Genomic DNA, 22077 nt, shown 5'->3' on the forward strand with positions numbered 1-22077 from the left:
TTTTCTTATAAATTCACCTCCTTCGTTTCCTTACAACTCACACCTTCTGTTGATACATTTTATGCAAGTCCCTAGACATCTACCCATGTCCATTGCAGGTACAACAGTTTACAGGCCACCATGATTACTCGTTATTATCCTATCCGTGTTTGTATGTGGTTACAGGAACTGCAGGAACGAGATTTAGATGTTTGACTATGTTAGACTTAGTCAGACATACGAGTGAAGCCTCACTAGTACGGCTGACAGGCTCATACGCACGGTTGATGCTGAGCTAAGTCACAATTACAACCTAAATGAGAAGACACGAGTGAGTGATCACCCGTACGGCTGATGAAGCCAACTCGTACGTGTGATGAATGAATCGTATGGGTGAGTCAACAGCAGGGGTATATAAAGTCTTATGTTCTTCATTTTAGGTTAAGCCTCTCATTTGTTACACACACTCAGATCTAGTAAGCTCCTCCGATTTTCTCTCAGTCCAAATCACCCAGGTGGTGAATAATAACTCTAGGTGTTGATCTAATCACACTTGATTTAGTTGTGGTTTGACTAAATTAATCAAAAAAAACTTAACCTATTCACTAGAGGGTTTGATTCACTTATTCCGCCATTGTGTGAGTTAAATCTGTTGATTTCTAAGTTCCTAGTCATGTTTCATCACCTTCTATTCTTTCCTCCCCAACTCATATTTTAAAGTATTCATCAATATGCTCCATCCAGTTCTGATTCTCGATATACTTCTAACTTTCATATCGGTCATTCTTCTTTTTCATCTACCGCCGGAAGAATCTATTTACTTCTACTATACTCTTGGGTTTATAGTGTTTCTAGTTCGCCCGTGTCTTTATATTGCTATATGCATCGATATATATGGTTTATAATTTCTGGTTTGTCGTTGGGATTTATATGTTCCCTTATATTTCAAAGTCTCTGCTTCTGTCTTCTATAATCATTATCATTCACATTTAATGCTCTCTTTTATTTGCTGCAATTTATACCCCAATTTCTATTTCAGAGTTTTGTCCTTTCGTTTCTTCTTCTTGCGATTAAGCACCGCTTGTAACGGTCCAGAATTCACAGATATGAATTTCAGAATGAACATTGTTAATGTTCTAGGAAGGAAATTGTGATGGCACGATCTTGACTTGTCAAATTACTAGAATACCTTGGAAAAGGCCGAATCATCAAGAAATATTTTCTTGATATTTTAGAGGTTAAATAGAATATAAGAGTCGTATAACATGGCACATGATGATGTTATGATCTGTGAATCATCAAGTTCCATTTAGAAATTCAGCATGACTTACTGTAATATAATCACATTGATCAAGTGTCATTATATTATACTAATTCATGCTTCAGTTCCCAACATTACTTCAAAATATTCCTATTTTAAATTTGAATGTTTCAGAATTTAGAAACTAAAATAGTTTCTTTTATGATGTAATACAGATAGCGCGAAGAGGTAAATGATTTCAAATAAGAAAAATTAAGAAAATATCTTCAGAAATATGGAGGATATTTATAATGAAAGATATGATGATATTTTAGAATTTCTAATATCAAAGTATGATGAAGAATATTGTCCGCAGAGGTTTAGAGTCAGGAGCAAGGTATTCGTTAATGATTTCAGCAGGTACTGAATCATTTAGATCCTTTGAAGTCAGGTTCAGTCTTTGTAATTTGTCCACAGCCTCCTTCCTACTTTGCTCAATCTATTTTCCAGTTCCAAAACTTCTCTTTTTCGGCGCTTTGCCAGCACACTTCATCATTATCATCCAGCTTTTACCGTTTAAATTCGTTTATAGTTTTTGCTTCTTCATCAGCATTTTTTTTTTCCATTTTCGGAGAACCAGTTCGTAGTTCGGAGTGTTTTTCAGAAACTTCACATTCAAATTAAGTCCAGAAGATAGACGTTATATATACACATATAACTGTTGGCGTAGACATCCTGCAAGATTTCAAAATACTGATTGCTAATTCCCAATGATTCGTATGGCAATTCTCATTACAAGATGCGAATGAGTAAATGATGGGGTTTCAATGAATAATTATAATGACTTTTTGGAGAGGCTAAAGTCAAAGGGTAATGAAGTTGTTGGTACATCTGCTAATAATGTGGTGGAATGTAAAAGGTTCTCTGGTAACGATGGTGTATATCTCAAGGTTATAATAAGGTTAGTCTGACTGAAAAGTCGAAGTTGACTTGCTGGAGCTGTGACAAAACTGGCTACTTTGAATAGGAGTCGCAAAGTTATTTTTGCTAATAAATGCCAAAGAATCTGACGCGGATACGTTGTTTAAACTTTTACTTTGGTTTCAAGAGTTTTTCGGGTACATAACTGTGGGTAACATGTGGTTGGATCATCATCTCGATTGCTCATCATTCGAAGTGTCTTCAGAAATTTTCGAAGGGTTTGAACACAGATTGTAATCGTTAACATACATTTGATGTTCTAACACAGTTTTGAAGTCAAAATATAGCTTGTGAAAGATGTAAGGATCTAAGAGTGATGATTTTGGTCATATCTCAAGTTGAATTTTGAGATTTCAAAATCAGAATATGTAATTAAATTTTGAATGAGTATGGTTGTTTTGATTTCTATAAAAGAATGTATATTGTTGTGAAAGTAGGGAGTATAATGGATGATTTGTTGAATCAGGTTCGAAGAATGTAACATATTAATTGTGAATTTATATATCTCTCGGGTATTACCTACCCGTTAAAAAAAATTTCACAATTAATATTTTGTACAAAAGAATTTTATTACAGTCTTTATGAAAATATATATATGTATATTTTCTTCAGACGTAACATAGATTTAATGAGTTAATGTTAAATTAAACTCATTTGATTTACGGTTGAAACTAGAATTGAATAATCCTTAACGGCTTTAAAAAGTACATAACTTTTACGCAGTATTTCTTTAATGACATTGAAATTATGAATCAATACTTCATTATTTGTTGATGTATGATGTTCGGTTCGTGGAATTCTTGTGAATTTCGCAAAGTACGAATGATGTTATCTGAAAACTTTCGGGTACATCGATGATGAAAGTGTAAAATCAAATATATACTTGATTTATTATGAATTGGAATTTGTTGAATTATGACAGAGATTGTAGTTAACGCTGGTTAAGTTGCGGCCGAAGGACGTACATTATTGCATATTTGTAATATGAATTAACCGAGTAGTTAAGATTCACACACAATAGCTTAGCACGGAAAGATTTATTTCAAAATATATATATATATAATATACATATAATTTCTTCAGAGGGAATGAGTTAATTCTTCATAACTCGTTGATACAATATACACGTTATTGATTCGTAATGATGTCCACAGTGATTCTTGAACTGACTGAGTTTGTGATATTATCGGTGTTGTTGATTCGGATGTTGACTGTACTGACGATGCTGGTAACGCTGACGGTACTGTTGATGCTGTTGGTAAAGCAAGTTTAGCTTGTTAATCACACACCATTTTTGTCAGGGTTTCTACTCTTCCTTCTATCATTTTGGTTCGCTTAACTGATTTATGGTTAGGGCTAGATTAGATAATCTCTAAGACTTTAGAGATTACATAATCACCGCGAAATGTTTCTCCAACGAAGTTATGAATTAATACTTCATCAGTTATTGTTGTTGATACTCCTTGGTATCTATGGTGCGTATGACGTTGATGCTCGTGGGACAGATTGTGAAGTTGAAGTTTACGACGCGGTTGTGGTTGGAGGTGGTAATGGTACTATTAGCGTTGATGATGGTGGTACTGGTTATGTTGCTGATGCTGCTGCTGGTGTTTGTAATCTCTGCACCATATTCTCCAAAGCAACTACCCGAGCGCGAAGCTCGTTGACTTCTTCTATTACACCGGGGTGATTGTCGGTTCGGACGAGCGGATAAATAAAATCTAAAATTTGATGTAATATATAATCGTGACGAGATACTCTAGAAATGAGCGAGAAAATGGTGTTTTGTACAGGTTCGCCGGTAAGTGCTTCAGGTTATTCGTCAAGAGGGCAATGTGGTGGATGGAAGGGATCACATTCTTCTTGTCTCCAATGATTGAGGAGGCTACGAACCCATCCCCAATTCATCCAGAATAGGTGATGACTGATTGGTTGATCTATTCCGGTCACACTGCTTTCGGAGCTTGAATGGGATTCCATTTCGGAATCTGAGTGACTTGAAATGATGACGAATTCCATTTCGTACGATTGGATAAAGGATTTTTTTTTCGATATGAAATGATTTTGGCTAACGGATGGTATTCTAATTACATAGAATATATATATATATATATATATATATATATATATATATATATATATATATATATATATATATATATATATATATATATATATATATATATATATATATATAAAGATTTCGTAGATTACGAAGGACTTTGCGGGATATGTCAGGCAAAGTTTAAAGTAACAGATACGATAAGATATGATTTAGCAGATATGCTAAGATATGAATTTTTGTCTATACACTATTCATGCAATCAATGCAGCAAGACGTGTCTTAGACTAAAAATGATAAGCAGGTAATTTCCTGAGGATGATAAGTAGTTAATTTTCGACACAAAATGATAAGCAAAACTTTTGACATGCAGACACGGTCGAAGTCCAGACTCACTAATGCATCCTATCGACTTATCAGTTAGACACACTAATGCAGACCTGGTTCGCTAAGACCACCGCTCTGATACCAACTGAAAGGACCCGTTCATATACATTATAAACGATTCACAATAGTTGATTACATTGCGAGGTATTTGACCTCTATATGATACATTTTACAAACATTGCATTCGTTTTTAAAAGACAAACTTTCTTTACATCGAAAATTGACAGGCATGCATACCATTTCATAATATCCACTATCCAACTATAAATTGATTTAATAATAATCTTTGATGAACTCAATGACTCGAATGCAACGTTCTTCGAAATATGCTATGAAAGACTCCAAGTAATATCTTTAAAATGAGCAAATGCACATCGGAAGATTTCTTTAACACCTGAGAATAAACATGCTTTAAAGTGTCAACCAAAAGGTTGGTGAGTTCATTAGTTTATCATAATCATTTATTTCCATCATTTTAATAGACCACAAGAATTTCATTTCCAGTTCTCATAAATATACGTCCCATGCATAGAGACAAAAATAATCATTCATATGGTGAACATCTGATAACCGACATTAACTAGATACATTTAAGAATATCCCCTATCATTCTGGGATCCTCCTTCGGACATGATATAAATTTCGAAGTACTAAAGCATCCGGTACTTTGGATGAGGTTTGTTAGGCCCAATAGATCTATCTTTAGGATTCGCGTCAATTAGGGTGTCTGTTCCCTAATTCTTAGATTACCAGACTTTAATGAAAAGGGGCATATTCGATTTCAATAATTCAACCATAGAATGTAGTTTCAATTACTTGTGTCTATTTCGTCAAACATTTATAAAAGCGCATGTATTCTCAGTCCCAAAAATATAAAGGGTAAAAAGGCAAATGAAACTCACCATACTGTATTTCGTAGTAAAAATACATATAACGTCATTGAACAAGTGCAAGGTTGGCCTCGGATTCACGAACGTATCAATATTGAGATTCAATATTGCAGGAAAGGTACGTAGACGCAACGGAAATGATAAACACTATATTGACCTCACGAGCATACCCATGAACCATGCTCAATCACCTCCATAGCTATAACCCATAATTTCCTAAATCCTATCCTACTCGAAAAACAATTTCGAAATCACTCGGACAGCACTCCGTCGTAATATTTTATGTATACTAATAATATCTTGAAATAATACGGAGTAAATATATATATGTAAATCGATTGAGAGAGTTTAGAGAAAAATATTTTCAAGTTTCTATGAAATAATGAAACCTATTGAATTCTATTTATAATATATTTTTGAATTATTAAAGTGAATTATTAAAGTATGAATTATTAAAGTGAATTATTAAAGTATGAATTATTAAAGTGAATTATTAAAGTATGAATTATTAAAGTATGAATTATTAAAGTTAAAGTAAAGTAAAAATAAAATAAAGGTAAAGTTTAAGTATAGTAAAAGTATAAAACTATGTACGTATAATACGCGTATAAATATATATAATATTAATTTAAATCGTTATACATATTTAATAAAATAAAATATAAATATCGTTATCTTTATCATACTAGTTAAGTAATGAGTTGTCAAAAGTGGTTCTAGATATTTATAAAAGTTATATACTTTTTAATAATAAAGTTCTTTTTAAACTGAAAACATTTTTGTACGTTTGAAACTAAATAGATCAATCGAGTCTTTATGAGATTCAATCTTTCACTATCCTTTGTCTAGTTCTCAATTATTGACAATTTGTTCTTATTTATAAATCACTTTACCATTTTCCGAATATTGTTAAAATGGAAAGATTTCTCAAATCAACGTGGGCCTTTCAACAGAGACTTGTAATCATAATTCAATATATCTGATAATTCAATCATTTGATCTTATCTTCTAATTTCATTGATAAACATTTTGAAACAGATACAATCATATAAAGTATTTAATCTAATATTTTGTTTACGTTTCAAGTTATAATATATATACACATATACATATATAATCATATTCGTTTAATGGTTCGTAAATCGTTGAAAATTGGTCGAGGTTGAATGAATGTATGAACATAGTTTAAAATTCTTGCAATTTAACTTAACAAATATTGCTTATCGTGTCGGAAACAAATAAAGATTAAAGTTTAAATTTGGTTGGAAATTTTCGGGTTGTCACAGTACCTACCCGTTAAAGAAATTTCGTCCCGAAATTTAAGTGGAAAGGTCGTGAATGATAATAAGTATGTTTTCATGATGCATACGGGTTGAAAATTAGAGTTTTATCATCAGCGAATAATTTGGATAAACAATTCATTTATATGAAGAGTACGAATGAAGCTAACATAGAAGAGTGAAATGAGTAAGTGTAGATTCATCTTATCATTTGACGTAGATATGATTGATTCCCAGATTTCACTTTTTAGTGACACTTTTTCCAGCTTGTTTAATGTCTCCACACTTTTTCCAGGGAAGTCGACCAACTCATTGGTCGCCCGCGTTGTTTTTTTGCTTTGTGGTCGACCATGTGTAGTTGAGGTGGTAGTCGACCATGTTTACACGGTAGTCGACCATGCTCTGAATGAAGTTTGGTCGACCACCTTGAAAAATAAGGTGGTCGACCAAGTAAAAGGGTGGTCGACCATGTTTGTCGACCTAATGGTGTAAAAAGACAATTTTTTTTCAAAAAGTGTATTTTGAACGAAAATTAGAAAAAAAAATGTATTTTGGCGAATATCGCTTCAATGATATGAAGTGAACATATTGGGTTGGGCTAAAATAGGTACTAACATTTCCGAGAATTCAATCTAGATCACGAAATACCCATGTTTAGTCCACGTCCACATTACTAATTCTGTTAGTCCAAATAAGTGTATATTAATGAGAAAAGTAACTATTTAATTCATTAAACTACTTATTTATGCTTTCCCTAGTTATTACTCCGTACTTCCTATTTTATTTTTTATTTTTGTAGACAAATTTAAGTTTGATGTTTTATTAATCTATCATAACTCCGAAAGAAAAAAATGTGAGGGGCAATTACCTTTAGATGATTGCGTATTAATGATGCCGTACATAGAGTGAATTGTTGATACTTTTAGGTTGCCTTTGTTAAAAATGAATAATTTAATACTGAATGTTTCGGAACACTAAATGGTTCAAAAGCTACGAATGAATATGATTTTGAATAAAAGTTCAATAAAAGTTCACTTTGATAATAACTCTGAATGACTGAATTTAACACCCTAAATAATATAAAATTACCACTTTTAGCCTTATTTATTACTCCATCCGTTCCAAAATAATTGTCCTGTTGGACTTTTCAAAGTCAATTTATTAAGTTTTAACTTTAATCATTTGTTGATTTCTGCTATAGGATATTTGATGAACTTTATATGAATAGACTGATTTTCGTATATGTTTTCATTTGGTATAACTTTCATTCGATATTATATCATATAAAGAAAGATATTTAAAGTCAAAGTTGAAGAAAAAAGACTCAAAAAATCAAAATAAGATAATTATTTTGGGACGGAGAGAGTATTTAGCATTACCTCATCCTCCATACCCATTTATAGCCTGTTTCGTAAGCACACAAATGATGTATAAAAAACACCCTAACTTATAAATGGACCTAGAATAGAAACAACAAAATATGCAAGGCATTACGCATGGCCATTTGCCCATTTAATTCAAGTATAAATAATAATATGCAAAATACAAACAGTAGATCATGCCATTGGTTACTGATGCACTAAGTTTCCAAACAATGCCACCAAAAAAAAAAAAAAAAAACAGATGAGTATCTTTCCAAAATAAGTTTATTACAGAATTAACATAAGGGAAATTCGCCCAAATACACTTTTTTAAAAACTTTTCTTCCAAAATACACTTTCGGGAAAAAAATTGTCTATTTACACCATTAGGTCGACCACCATTTGGGTCGACTACCCCTTTACCTGGTCGACCACTTTAGTTTTCAAGGTAGTCGACCAACATTCTTCATTGATGTTGGTCGACTACTTCAATGAGATGGTCGACTTCAAGGTCGACCGACTTGTTAGCCATAAGTGGGTCGACTAACCCTATTCGACCATACTTGCGTTGTAGGCGACCGATTAGTGGGTCGACTATATTAGTGAAATAAACTTTAATTTGAACAACAAATATTATATATTATCTCATACTACATTTATTGATTACACAACAAATAACACAAGTTACAGACACAACACATACACGACAGTTAAACGGCGGAAAACATACGAACACACATACCTATCATCCATGGCAGTTAAACACATTTAAAACACAAAGAAGAAGCTAATCATCACTCAAATTGTAAGTGGAGCCAAATTGTGTTGAGCATGAGTCTTCACGTTTTCCTTTACCCTTGCCCTTTACCAACCCCTTCGGCTTTGCCTTTGTTTTTGAGTTACACTTGGACTTTTGTTTACCTTCAGAAAGATCATAATGTGCGGTGCAAGTTGATCTAGTATGTCCATATTCCAAGCAACGACTGCATTTTCTTTTAGATTTGAAATTGTCTTTGTCCTCTCCTTGGGACGGTATACGAGCAGTACTCTTCGGTCTACCCGATTGTCACTTTGTAACCAATGGCGGTAGGACGGTTTGTAGGTGTCCTGGATCTATCCATTCAGAAATATGATCTAGCGGGTTAATATCTTTCATGTATGCCGACTTGTACGTTTCAGTGTGGAAATACTTCTGAACGTGTGTAGTAACGTTACGTAGGACAAAATACCTTGCTACTGCCATTACATGTCCACAGGGTATACCGGAAAACTGCCATTGTTTACATGTGCAAGTTTTATCTTGTAGATTGACTTTACCGCCTTTTTTCATATCCAATACCTCAAACTTAACTTGTGATATCGGTTTGACAGTCCAACTAATAGACTTACGATTTCTTTTACCAAGCTTACGCTCTGCATATGGTGTGACAGGGGTTGTTAAACCATCAGCAGTGTTTCGGTGTTCCCAAAACCATTGTTGAACTGAAGCTCTAAAGAATTCAAGAAGCATTGTAATCGGGAGTTTCCTCGCATGAACTGACAGTACGTTCATTGACTCTGCAATATTAGAAGTTAGGTAAGCATACTGAACACGATCTGCATGATGTCTAGACATTCTGTTGAACCCAACAGTAGTGAGTATACGTGCACTGTCTGGGATACATCGTGCTAGTATACCATAGTGGTGATCAAAATCAGATTTTCTATACGCTTTGCACATTTTCCAGTAGTGCCACTCGTAACTTTTAACCCTTTTAGACACACTTTTGAGGTTTCCCAATAAATGTCTAGCACATAGTGCATGAAATACTTCTGGAAATACGTTTGATATGCCAGCAGCTATTGCAGGTGCCCTGTCAGATATAATGGTAAGATTAACAATACAACACCCCGAAGACTGTAGAGAGTCTCTTAGATTACCAAAAAACCATGTCCAATGATCGGTGGTCTCTCCTGCTCCAATACCGTAGGCTAATGGAAGGATTCCATTGTTAGCATCCATAGCGACAGCAATCAAGTTAGTCCCCAAGTAACGACTTTTTAAATGAGCCCCATCGACTATGATTACTGGTCGTGCATAGTTAACAAACGAACGTGTCTGCATATTAAAGTATTGAAACATTATTTTTAAATACGAGTTAAATTAATAAGTAAATAAAGAAAGCATTAAACATACCGCTGCACCAATGGACATGTAACTCATAACAAATCTGCCTTTGTTGTCCGTTCGAATGTTGGTTACACTATCTGGATTAGACAATCTAAGATTATATAGATAATTAGGTAGTATTTGAAAGGAATCTTCAAGACTACCCCTCAACATCTCAATTGCGTAACATTTGGCTTTCCATGCTTGGTGGTATGATAGACTTATTTTAAATCGCGCCGACATATCAGTCCTTATATCATTCGGTCGATACACACGACCTTCTTGTTTCATCACCTCTTTCAGTACATTACCTAGGACCTTCTTGGTGGCATGCTTATTGTTCGAAAGAATTTGGATATTTGAGCACGTGTGTAGATCATTCAACTTCCGTACTTGAAAGTTGTTGCTATCTTGTATACACCTAGCAGTAATTTGCCATGAACAATTTGGTGATATGCATGTAGCTGTATATCTTGACTTGTCTGAGTACTTTGGTTTTATCTGGAACCCTTCAGTAACACACTTTGTACGTAATTGCATAAGAAAATCTTCCTTGTTTTCGAAAGTCTGATTTAATTTAACTAGATCTGAAGTTTCATATATTGTCATTGATCTAGGTTTCATTTCGGGTTGGGTGTTCGACAGTAACGGTGGCATGTTCCAAAATATATCATCTGGTTGGGGATTATACTTAATTGACTGGTCATAAGTTTGTGTTTGGTCGACGTATTCATCTTCGTATTCATCATCACTATCAGGAACATCAGCCTCATCAACTATGTAGTTAGAAAAAGGGTGTTTTGTTGGTTTGATTGGATTCACATTTTCCATATCATCATGCTCAGATCCGCTTTGATCAGATGTAGGTAGGTCAACGATGTAATGATCTTCGTTACCTTCAAACGGTGGTTGTTTATCATTCAACAAATTGGTGTATTGTATTTGTTGGTTGATTTCATCCGTGGTTTGAGTTTGTAAGTTGATCTGATTTACAGATTGATTTTGTAGGTTCGAATTATTTGTGTATGGATGTGGTTGGTTGTGCTGATCAGTGTATGGGTGGTGTAGGTTGAACTGATTGTTACTTTGGTGTTCTAGGTCGTACTGATTGATGGTTGACTGTTGTAGATTGAACTGATTGATGGATGATTGTTGTCGGTTGAACTGATTATTGTATGGATGATGTAGGTTGAACTGATTATTGGATTGCTGAGGTAGGCTGAACTGATTATTGGATGGATGATTAAGGTTGTACTGATTATTGTAAGGATTTTGTAGGTTGAACTGATTATTGGTCGGATGTTGTAGGTTTAACCGATTATTGTATTGTTGTTGTAGGTTGAACTGATCATTAGGATTAGTAAGGTTTCGACCTAAAACATGCATTGAATTCGTAATATCTTCTAGATATATGTGAACGGGTTGATTTGAGATGGCGAAATTCATAAAATCATTAAAATCATCTTCATCATCAGTGATATCCAAGACACAGTTATCGACAACGTATTTCATAGATATAACTAAATCTTGTGAAACATCGATTTTTTTAACACATATTTTAACAAAAGCGTACGATTTAAGGGTTTGTTTGGCGAGATTGTAAGTTTCAAAGGTACTCTGGGACAATTAAGTGGGGATTGACATGTTCAAAATAACCTCCTGAACAAATATATATCTTTAACTTACTCATCACTATAATTGTAAAGACATATAAAAGTAGGGATTACTCACCAATAAGTGATGACCTCAAACTGCGCAAAGAGTTAACTTCAACTACTAAGTTGTTGTGATTATGAATCTGGTGTGTTTGAATATCGATCAAGTATGGTATTTATTAAATATGGGAATTACTTATGGGATCCCATTACTTATAGAGTACAAATGGATAACAGGAATAAAAGGATCTACCGTTATCCAATTAAATTCATGAAAGGTGGATTTCCTATCCGTAGCTAATAAGTATAAGAAATGTTATCTAAATGTGGTGAAATGTCCCGTTCTTATTGATTAAAAACGTTCCATATTAATTGATTTCGTTGCGAGGTTTTGACCTCTATATGAGACGTTTTTTTCAAAGACTGCATTCATTTTTAAAACAAACCATAACCTTTATTTCATAAATAAAGTTTTAAAAAGCTTTACGTAGATTATCAAATAATGATAATCTAAAATATCTTGTTTACACACGACCATTACATAATGGTTTACAATACAAATATGTTACATCGAAATCAGTTTCTTGAATGCAGTTTTTACACAATATCATACAAACATGGACTCCAAATCTTGTCCTTATTTTAGTATGCAACAGCGAAAGCTCTTAGTATTCACCTGAGAATAAACATGCTTTAAATGTCAACAAAAATGTTGGTGAGTTATAGGTTTAACCTATATATATCAAATCGTAACAATAGACCACAAGATTTCATATTTCAATACACATCTCATACATAGAGATAAAAATCATTCATATGGTGAACACCTGGTAACCGACATTAACAAGATGCATATATAAGAATATCCCCATCATTCCGGGACACCCTTCGGATATGATATAAATTTTGAAGTACTAAAGCATCCGGTACTTTGGATGGGGTTTGTTAGGCCCAATAGATCTATCTTTAGGATTCGCGTCAATTAGGGTGTCTGTTCCCTAATTCTTAGATTACCAGACTTAATAAAAAGGGGCATATTCGATTTTAATAATTCAACCATAGAATGTAGTTTCACGTACTTGTGTCTATTTTGTAAATCATTTATAAAACCTGCATGTATTCTCATCCCAAAAATATTAGATTTTAAAAGTGGGACTATAACTCACTTTCACAGATTTTTACTTCGTCGGGAAGTAAGACTTGGCCACTGGTTGATTCACGAACCTATAACAATATATACATATATATCAAAGTATGTTCAAAATATATTTACAATATTTTTGATACATTTTGATGTTTTAAGTTTATTAAGTCAGCTGTCCTCGTTAGTAACCTACAACTAGTTGTCCACAGTTAGATGTACAGAAATAAATCGATAAATATTATCTTGAATCAATCCACGACCCAGTGTATACGTATCTCAGTATTGATCACAACTCAAACTATATATATATATTTTGGAATCAACCTCAACCCTGTATAGCTAACTCCAACATTCACATATAGAGTGTCTATGGTTGTTCCGCAATATATATATATAGATGGGTCGAAATGATAGGTCGAAACATTGTATACGTGTCTATGGTATCTCAAGATTACATAATATACAATATAAGTTGATTAGGTTATGATTGGAATAGATTTATTACTAACTTTCACGTAGGTAACATGAGTAGTTTTTATCAATCTTGTTTTACTCGCCATTTCTTCGTTTCTAATCCGTTTTGAGTGATTCCAGTGGCCACGGTTTTGTATTGAACTTAACTTTATAAATCTAAATAGAAAAAGTATAAGTTTATAGTTGGAAATATAAGTTACAAGTCGTTTTTGAAAGAGGTAGTCATTTCCGTCGAAAGAACGACATCTTGATGACCATTTTGAAAAACATACTTTCACTTTGAGTTTAACCATGATTTTTGGATATAGTTTCATGTTCATAAGAAAAATCATTTTTCCAGAAGTATAGCTTTTAAATCAAAGTTCTTCTTAGCTTTTAATTATCTCAACCAAAACAGCCCCCGATTTTACTACGACGGCGTATATCAGTTTTATGGTGTTTATCGTATTTTCGGGTTTTAAATCATTAAGTTAGCATATCATATAGATATATAACATGTGTTTAGTTGATTTTAAAAGTCTAGTTAGAAGGATTAACTTTATTTGCGAACAAGTTTAGAATTAACTAAACTATGTTCTAGTGATTACAAGTTTATAACGTTGAATAAGACAGCTTTTTATGTATGAATCAAATGATGTTATGAACATCATTACTACCTCAAGTTCCTTGGATAAACCTACTGGAAATGAGAAAAATGGAACTAGCTTTAAAGGATCCTTGGATTGCTTGAAAGTTCTTGAAGCAGAATCATGACACGAAAACAATTTCAAGTAAGATTTCCACTCGAAATAAGATTGTTATAGTTATAGAAATTGAATTAAAGTTTGAATATGATAATTACCTTGTATTAGAAAGATAACCTACTGTAAGTAACAAAGGTTTCTTGATCTTGGATGATTACTTGGAATGGATTTAGAAAACTTGGAAGTAAACTTGCAATCTTGGAAGTATTCTTGATTTTATGAAACTAGAACTTTTGGAATTTATGAAGAACACTTAGAACTTGAAGATAGAACTTGAGAGAGATCAATTAGATGAAGAAAATTGAAGAATTAAAGTGTTTGTAGGTGTTTTTGGGCGTTGGTGTATGGATTAGATATAAAGGATATGTAATTTTGTTTTCATGTAAATAAGTCATGAATGATTACTCATATTTTTGTAATTTTATGAGATATTTCATGCTAGTTGCCAAATGATGGTTCCCACATATGTTAAGTGACTCACATGGGCTGCTAAGAGCTTATCATTGGAGTGTATATACCAATAGTACATACATCTAAAAGCTGTGTATTGTACGAGTACGTATACGGGTGCATACGAGTAGATTTGTTGATGAAACTGAACGAGGATGTAATTGTAAGCATTTTTGTTAAGTAGAAGTATTTTGATAATGTCTTGAATTCTTTAAAAATTGTATGAATACATATTAAAACACTACATGTATATACATTTTAACTGAGTCGTTAAGTCATCGTTAGTCGTTACATGTAAATGTTGTTTTGAAACCTTTAGGTTAACGATCTTGTTAAATGTTGTTAACCCAATGTTTATAATATCAAATGAGATTTTAAATTATTATATTATCATGATATTATGATGTATGGATATCTCTTAATATGATCTATATACATTAAATATCGTTACAACGATAATCGTTACATATATGTCTCGTTTCAAAATCATTAAGTTAGTAGTCTTATTTTTACATATGTAGTTCATTGTTAATACACTTAATGATATATTTACTTATCATTTAATATAATTAACCAAGTGTATCAATATCTTAATATGATTCATATGTACCTAGTAAGACGTTATAACGATAATCGTTATATATATCGTTTTCGAGTTTCTTAATTTAATAGTCTCATTTTTATGTATATAACTCATTTTTAAAATACCTAATGAGATACATACTTATAATAAAATCATGTTAAATATATATATAACCATATATATGTCATCGTATAGTTTTTACAAGTTTTAACGTTCGTGAATCACCGTTCAACTTGGGTGGTCATTTGTCTATATGAAACCTATTCCAATTAATCAAGTCTTAATAAGTTTGATTGCTTAACATGTTGGAAACACTTAATCATGTAAATATCAATTTCATTTAATATATATAAACATGGAAAAGTTCGGGTCACTACAGTACCTACCCGTTAAATAAATTTCGTCCCGAAATTTTAAACTGTTGAAAGTGTTGACGAATCTTCTAGAAATAGATGCGGGTATTTCTTCTTCATCTGATCTTCACGCTCCCAGGTGAACTCGGGTCCTCTACGAGCATTCCATCGAACCTTAACAATCGGTATCTTGTTTTGTTTAAGTCTCTTAACATCACGATCCATTATTTCGACGGGTTCTTCAATGAATTGAAGTTTTTCATTGATTTGGATTTCGTCCAACGGAATAGTGAGATCTTCTTTAGCAAAACATTTCTTAAAATTTGAGACGTGGAAAGTGTTATGTACAGCTACGAGTTATTGAGGTAGCTCCAGTTGGTAAGCTACTGGTCCGACACGATCTATAATCTTGAATGGTCCAATGTACCTTGGATTTAGTTTCCCCCGTTTACCAAATCGAACAACGCCTTTCCAAGGTGAAACCTTAAGCATGACCATTTCTCCAATTTCAAACTCTATATCTTTTCTTTTACTGTCCGCGTAGCTCTTTTGTCGACTCTGGGCGGTTTTCAATCTTTGTTGAATTTGGATGATTTTCTCGGTAGTTTCTTGTATTATCTCCGGACCCGTAATCTGTCTATCCCCCACTTCATTCCAACAAATCGGAGACCTGCACTTTCTACCATAAAGTGCCTCAAACGGCGCCATCTCAATACTAGAATGATAACTGTTGTTGTAGGAAAATTCTGCTAACGGTAGGTGTCGATCCCAACTGTTTCCGAAATCAATAACACATGCTCGTAGCATGTCTTCAAGCGTTTGTATCATCCTTTCACTCTGCCCATCAGTTTGTGGATGATAGGCAGTACTCATGTCTAGACGAGTTCCTAATGCTTGCTGTAATGTCTGCCAGAATCTTGAAATAAATCTGCCATCCCTATCAGAGATAATAGAGATTGGTATTCCATGTCTGGAGACGACTTCCTTCAAATACAGTCGTGCTAACTTATCCATCTTGTCATCTTCTCTTATTGGCAGGAAGTGTGCTGATTTGGTGAGACGATCAACTATTACCCAAATAGTATCAAAACCACTTGCAGTCCTTGGCAATTTAGTGATGAAATCCATGGTAATGTTTTCCCATTTCCATTCCGGGATTTCGGGTTGTTGAAGTAGACCTGATGGTTTCTGATGCTCAGCTTTGACCTTAGAACACGTCAAACATTCTCCTACGTATTTAGCAACATCGACTTTCATACCCGGCCACCAAAAATGTTTCTTGAGATCCTGGTACATCTTCCCCGTTCCAGGATGTATTGAGTATCTGGTTTTATGAGCTTCTCTAAGTACCATTTCTCTCATATCTCCAAATTTTGGTACCCAAATCCTTTCAGCCCTATACCGGGTTCCGTCTTCCCGAATATTAAGGTGCTTCTCCGATCCTTTGGGTATTTCATCCTTTAAATTTCCCTCTTTTAAAACTCCTTGTTGCGCCTCCTTTATTTGAGTAGTAAGGTTATTGTGAATCATTATATTCATAGATTTTACTCGAATGGGTTCTCTGTCCTTCCTGCTCAAGGCGTCGGCTACCACATTTGCCTTCCCCGGGTGGTAACGAATCTCAAAGTCGTAATCATTCAATAATTCAATCCACCTACGCTGCCTCATATTCAGTTGTTTCTGATTAAATATGTGTTGAAGACTTTTGTGGTCGGTATATATAATACTTTTGACCCCATATAAGTAGTGCCTCCAAGTCTTTAATGCAAAAACAACCGCGCCTAATTCTAAATCATGCGTCGCATAATTTTGTTCGTGAATCTTCAATTGTCTAGACGCATAAGCAATCACCTTCGTTCGTTGCATTAATACACAACCGAGACCTTGCTTTGATGCGTCACAATAAATCACAAAATCATCAATCCCTTCAGGCAATGACAATATAGGTGTTGTAGTTAGCTTTTTCTTCAATAACTGAAACGCTTTCTCTTGTTCATCCTTCCATTCAAATTTCTTCCCTTTATGCGTTAATGAAGTCAAGGGTTTTGCTATTCTGGAAAAGTCTTGGATGAACCTTCTGTAGTAACCAGCTAGTCCTAAAAACTGGCGTATGTGTTTTGGGGTTTTCGGGGTTTCCCACTTTTCAACAGTTTCTATCTTTGCCGGATCCACCTTAATACCTTCTTTGTTCACTATGTGACCGAGGAATTGAACTTCTTCCAACCAAAATGCACACTTTGAAAATTTAGCATACAATTCTTCCTTCCTCAATACTTCTAACACCTTTCTCAAATGTTCACCGTGTTCTTGGTCATTCTTTGAGTAAATAAGTATGTCATCAATGAAAACAATGACAAATTTGTCAAGGTATGGTCCACACACTCGGTTCATAAGGTCCATGAACACAGCTGGTGCATTAGTTAAACCAAACGGCATGACCATAAACTCGTAATGACCGTAACGTGTTCTGAAAGCAGTCTTTGGAATATCATCTTCTTTCACCCGCATTTGATGATACCCGGAACGTAAGTCAATCTTTGAAAAAATAGACGAGCCTTGTAGTTGATCAAATAAGTCGTCGATTCTCGGTAGTGGGTAGCGGTTCTTGATGGTAAGTTTGTTCAACTCTCGGTAGTCGATACACAACCTGAATGTACCATCTTTCTTCTTGACAAACAAAACAGGAGCTCCCCACGGTGATGTGCTTGGTCGAATGAAACCATGCTCTAAAAGTTCTTGTAATTGGCTTTGCAGTTCTTTCATCTCGCTGGGTGCGAGTCTGTAAGGAGCACGAGCTATTGATGCAGCTCCTGGTACAAGATCTATTTGAAATTCAACGGATCGATGTGGGGGTAATCCCGGTAATTCTTTCGAAAATACATCGGAAAATTCTTTTGCGACGGGAACATCATTGATGCTCTTTTCTTCAGTTTGTACTTTCTCGACGTGTGCTAGAACAGTATAGCAACCTTTTCTTATTAGTTTTTGTGCCTTCAAATTACTAATAAGATGTAGCTTCGTGTTGCCCTTTTCTCCGTACACCATTAAGGGTTTTCCTTTTTCTCGTATAATGCGAATTGCATTTTTGTAACAAACGATCTCTGCTTTCACTTCTTTCAACCAGTCCATACCGATTATCACATCAAAACTCCCTAACTCTACTGGCATCAAGTCAATCTTAAATGTTTCGTTAACCAGTTTAATTTCTCAATTTCGACGTATATTATCTGCTGAAATTAATTTACCATTTGCTAATTCGAGTAAAAATTTACTATTCAAAGGCGTCAATGGACAACTTAATTTAGCACAAAAATCTCTACTCATATAGCTTCTATTCGCACCCAAATCAAATAAAACGTAAGCAGATTTATTGTCAATAAGAAACGTACCCGTAACAAGCTCCGGGTCTTCCTGTGCCTCTGCCGCATTAATATTGAAAACTCTTCCGCGGCCTTGTCCATTCGTGTTCTCCTGGTTTGGGCAATTTCTAATAATGTGGCCTGGTTTTCCACATTTATAACAAACTACATTGGCATAACTTGCTCCGACACAACTTGCTCCGCCATTACTCGTTCTGACACCATTTGTTCCTTTCGTTATGTTAACCCCTGGTCCGTAGACCTCACACTTCGCCGCGCTATGACCATTTCTTTTACACTTGTTGCAAAATTTGGTGCAGAACCCCGAGTGATACTTTTCACACCTTTGGCATAGCTGCTTCTGATTGTTGTTGTTGTTGCGGTTTTTATTGTTGTTAAGATGATTGTTGTAGTTACTGTTGCTGTTGTTGTTGTTGTTGTTGTTGGGCCGTTTGTTGTAGTTGCGATTGATGTTACGATTGTTAGGATAGTTGTTGCGATTATTGTTGTAATTGCTGTTGTTGTTGTATTGGTGATTCTTATCACCGTTTTCCTCTCACTTTCTTTTGACTTGCTTCACATTGGCGTCTTCAGCAGTCTGTTCTTTAATTCTTTCTTCAATCTGGTTAACTAGTTTGTGAGCCATTCTACATGCCTGTTGTATGGAGGCGGGCTCGTGTGAACTTATATCTTCTTGGATTCTTTCCGGTAATCCTTTCACAAACGCGTCGATCTTCTCTTCCTCATTTTCGAACGCTCCCGGACACAATAGGCATAATTCTGTGAATCGTCTTTCGTACGTGGTAATATCAAATCCTTGGTTTCGTAACCCTCTAAGTTCTGTCTTGAGCTTATTGACCTCGGTTCTGGGACGGTACTTCTCGTTCATCAAGTGCTTGAATGCTGACCACGGTAGTGCGTAAGCATCATCTTGTCCCACTTGCTCTAGATAGGCATTCCACCATGTTAACGCAGAACCTGTGAAGGTATGTGTAGCGTACTTCACTTTGTCCTCTTCAGTACACTTACTTATGGCAAACACCGATTCGACCTTCTCGGTCCACCGTTTCAATCCGATCGGTCCTTCGGTTCCATCAAATTCCAAAGGTTTGCAGGCAGTGAATTCTTTGTAGGTGCATCCTACACGATTTCCTGTACTGCTAGATCCAAGGTTATTGTTGGTATGTAGCGCGGCCTGTACTGCGGCTATGTTTGAAGCAAGAAAGGCACAAAATTCCTCTTCACTCATATTCAAGGTGTGTCGAGTAGTCGGTGCCATTTTCTTCAAAATAGTCAAATGAAACGAGTTAATCATATAGAATATCAAGAGTAGTCAATAGTATTTTGTAGCGTAATATGAACTTATTTATAAAAGCTCTTTCTTCATATTAGCATTTTATACTCTTTAATTCGGGTAGTACCTACCCGTTAAGTTCATACTTAGTAGCTAACATACCATTTCAACTACTACAATTCTATATGAAAAACTAATCACAAAAAAATATATATCATATTCAAACATTTATACAATAACTTGCAAACTTACAATACCACTATTTTATATATAGCATGAAATATAGCACATAAAACTTTGATACAAAGTAGTTGCGAAGATAATTCTAGTTAATAAATAAGGCGTTCAGCAAAGGCAACAAAGACACGTAATTCATACGTCCAGAAACAAGTCATGCATTCTGGTTTTACTAATACCACTTTCCATCCTTGATCTTGTGGAACGTAACCGTTGTGACCCATAGTATGACAACGTGTTGTAACGTCGTCAAAAGGACGAAGGTTACGTAATGACCAACAGTCTCGTAATAACATAAAAACCTCATTTCTTACCCCAATTACCAACTCCTTCACTTGTGGGAACGTTTTGTTTAATAGTTGTAGCCCGATGTTCTTTTTCTCACTTTGGTGAGAAGCGAACATTACTAACCCGTAAGCATAACATGCTTCTTTATGTTGCATGTTAGCCGCTTTTTCTAAATCATGAAGTTCTATATTCGGATACATTGAGTCAAAATAATTTCTTAACCCGTTGCGTAAAATAGCATTTGGGTTCCCCGCAATATATGCGTCAAAGTAAACACATCGTAACTTATGGGTTTCCCAATGTGATATCCCCCATCTTTCAAACGAAAGCCTTTTATAAACCAAGGCATTCTTGAAACGTTCTTCGAATGTCTTACGAACTGATTTTGCCATAAATAGTTGTGCCGAGGAATTCTGACCGACTCTAGACAAGATTTCATCAATCATGTCTCCGGGTAAGTCTTCTAAAATATTGGGTTGTCTATCCATTTTGTGTTTTTATACTGTAAAATAGACAAGAGTTAGATTCATAAAAGATACTTATTAATACAAGCAATTTTTACATATATCGTAAAGCATAAGCACACTATATTACATATATTACACCGCACAAATACAACTATCTTATTCCGACTCACTCGTTTCTTCTTTTTCGAACTTGGTTCTTTTTTCTAAGTTTTTAGGGATATATGATGTTCCCCTAATACGAGCCGTCGTTTTCCACATTGGTCTAGAAAAACCTGGTGGTTTAGAGGTTCCCGGGTTATTGTTACAACTTAAGAAATACGGGTGTTGACGATACATATAAAGTTCATCGGGGTTGAAATCAGATTTCTCTATTTTTATGCCCTTTCCCTTATTGTTCTCTTTTGCCTTTTTAAATTCAGCTGGGGTAATTTCTATAACATCATCGGAATCCTCGTCGGGATCCGATTCATCGGAGAATTGGTAATCCTCCCAATATTTTGCTTCCTTGGCGGAAACACCGTTGACCATAATTAACCTTGGTCGGTTGGTTGAGGATTTTCTTTTACTTAACCGTTTTATTATTTCCCCCACCGGTTCTATTTCTTCTTCCGGTTCCTCCTCCTCCGGTTCCGATTCTTCTTCCGGTTCCTCTTCGGGAACTTGTGAATCAGTCCACGAATCATTCCAAATTACATTTGACT

The 22077-nt window shown here is 34.7% G+C and overlaps 1 protein-coding gene across 1 annotated transcript; it reads right to left on the minus strand.

Annotated features, from left to right (window-relative positions):
* Positions 1–8967: 8967 nt before the first annotated feature.
* On the minus strand, positions 8968–9900 carry LOC139888123 (uncharacterized). Its single transcript, XM_071871157.1, has 2 exons — positions 9410–9900; positions 8968–9136 (listed from the first exon to the last, which is right to left on the minus strand). Exons 1-2 carry the CDS (start codon positions 9898–9900, stop codon positions 8968–8970), a joined length of 660 nt encoding a protein of 219 aa, XP_071727258.1.
* Between the last annotated feature and the right edge of the window lie 12177 nt (positions 9901–22077).

The sequence above is a fragment of the Rutidosis leptorrhynchoides genome, chromosome 2, assembly GCF_046630445.1.
Source record: "Rutidosis leptorrhynchoides isolate AG116_Rl617_1_P2 chromosome 2, CSIRO_AGI_Rlap_v1, whole genome shotgun sequence".
NCBI lineage: Eukaryota > Viridiplantae > Streptophyta > Magnoliopsida > Asterales > Asteraceae > Rutidosis > Rutidosis leptorrhynchoides.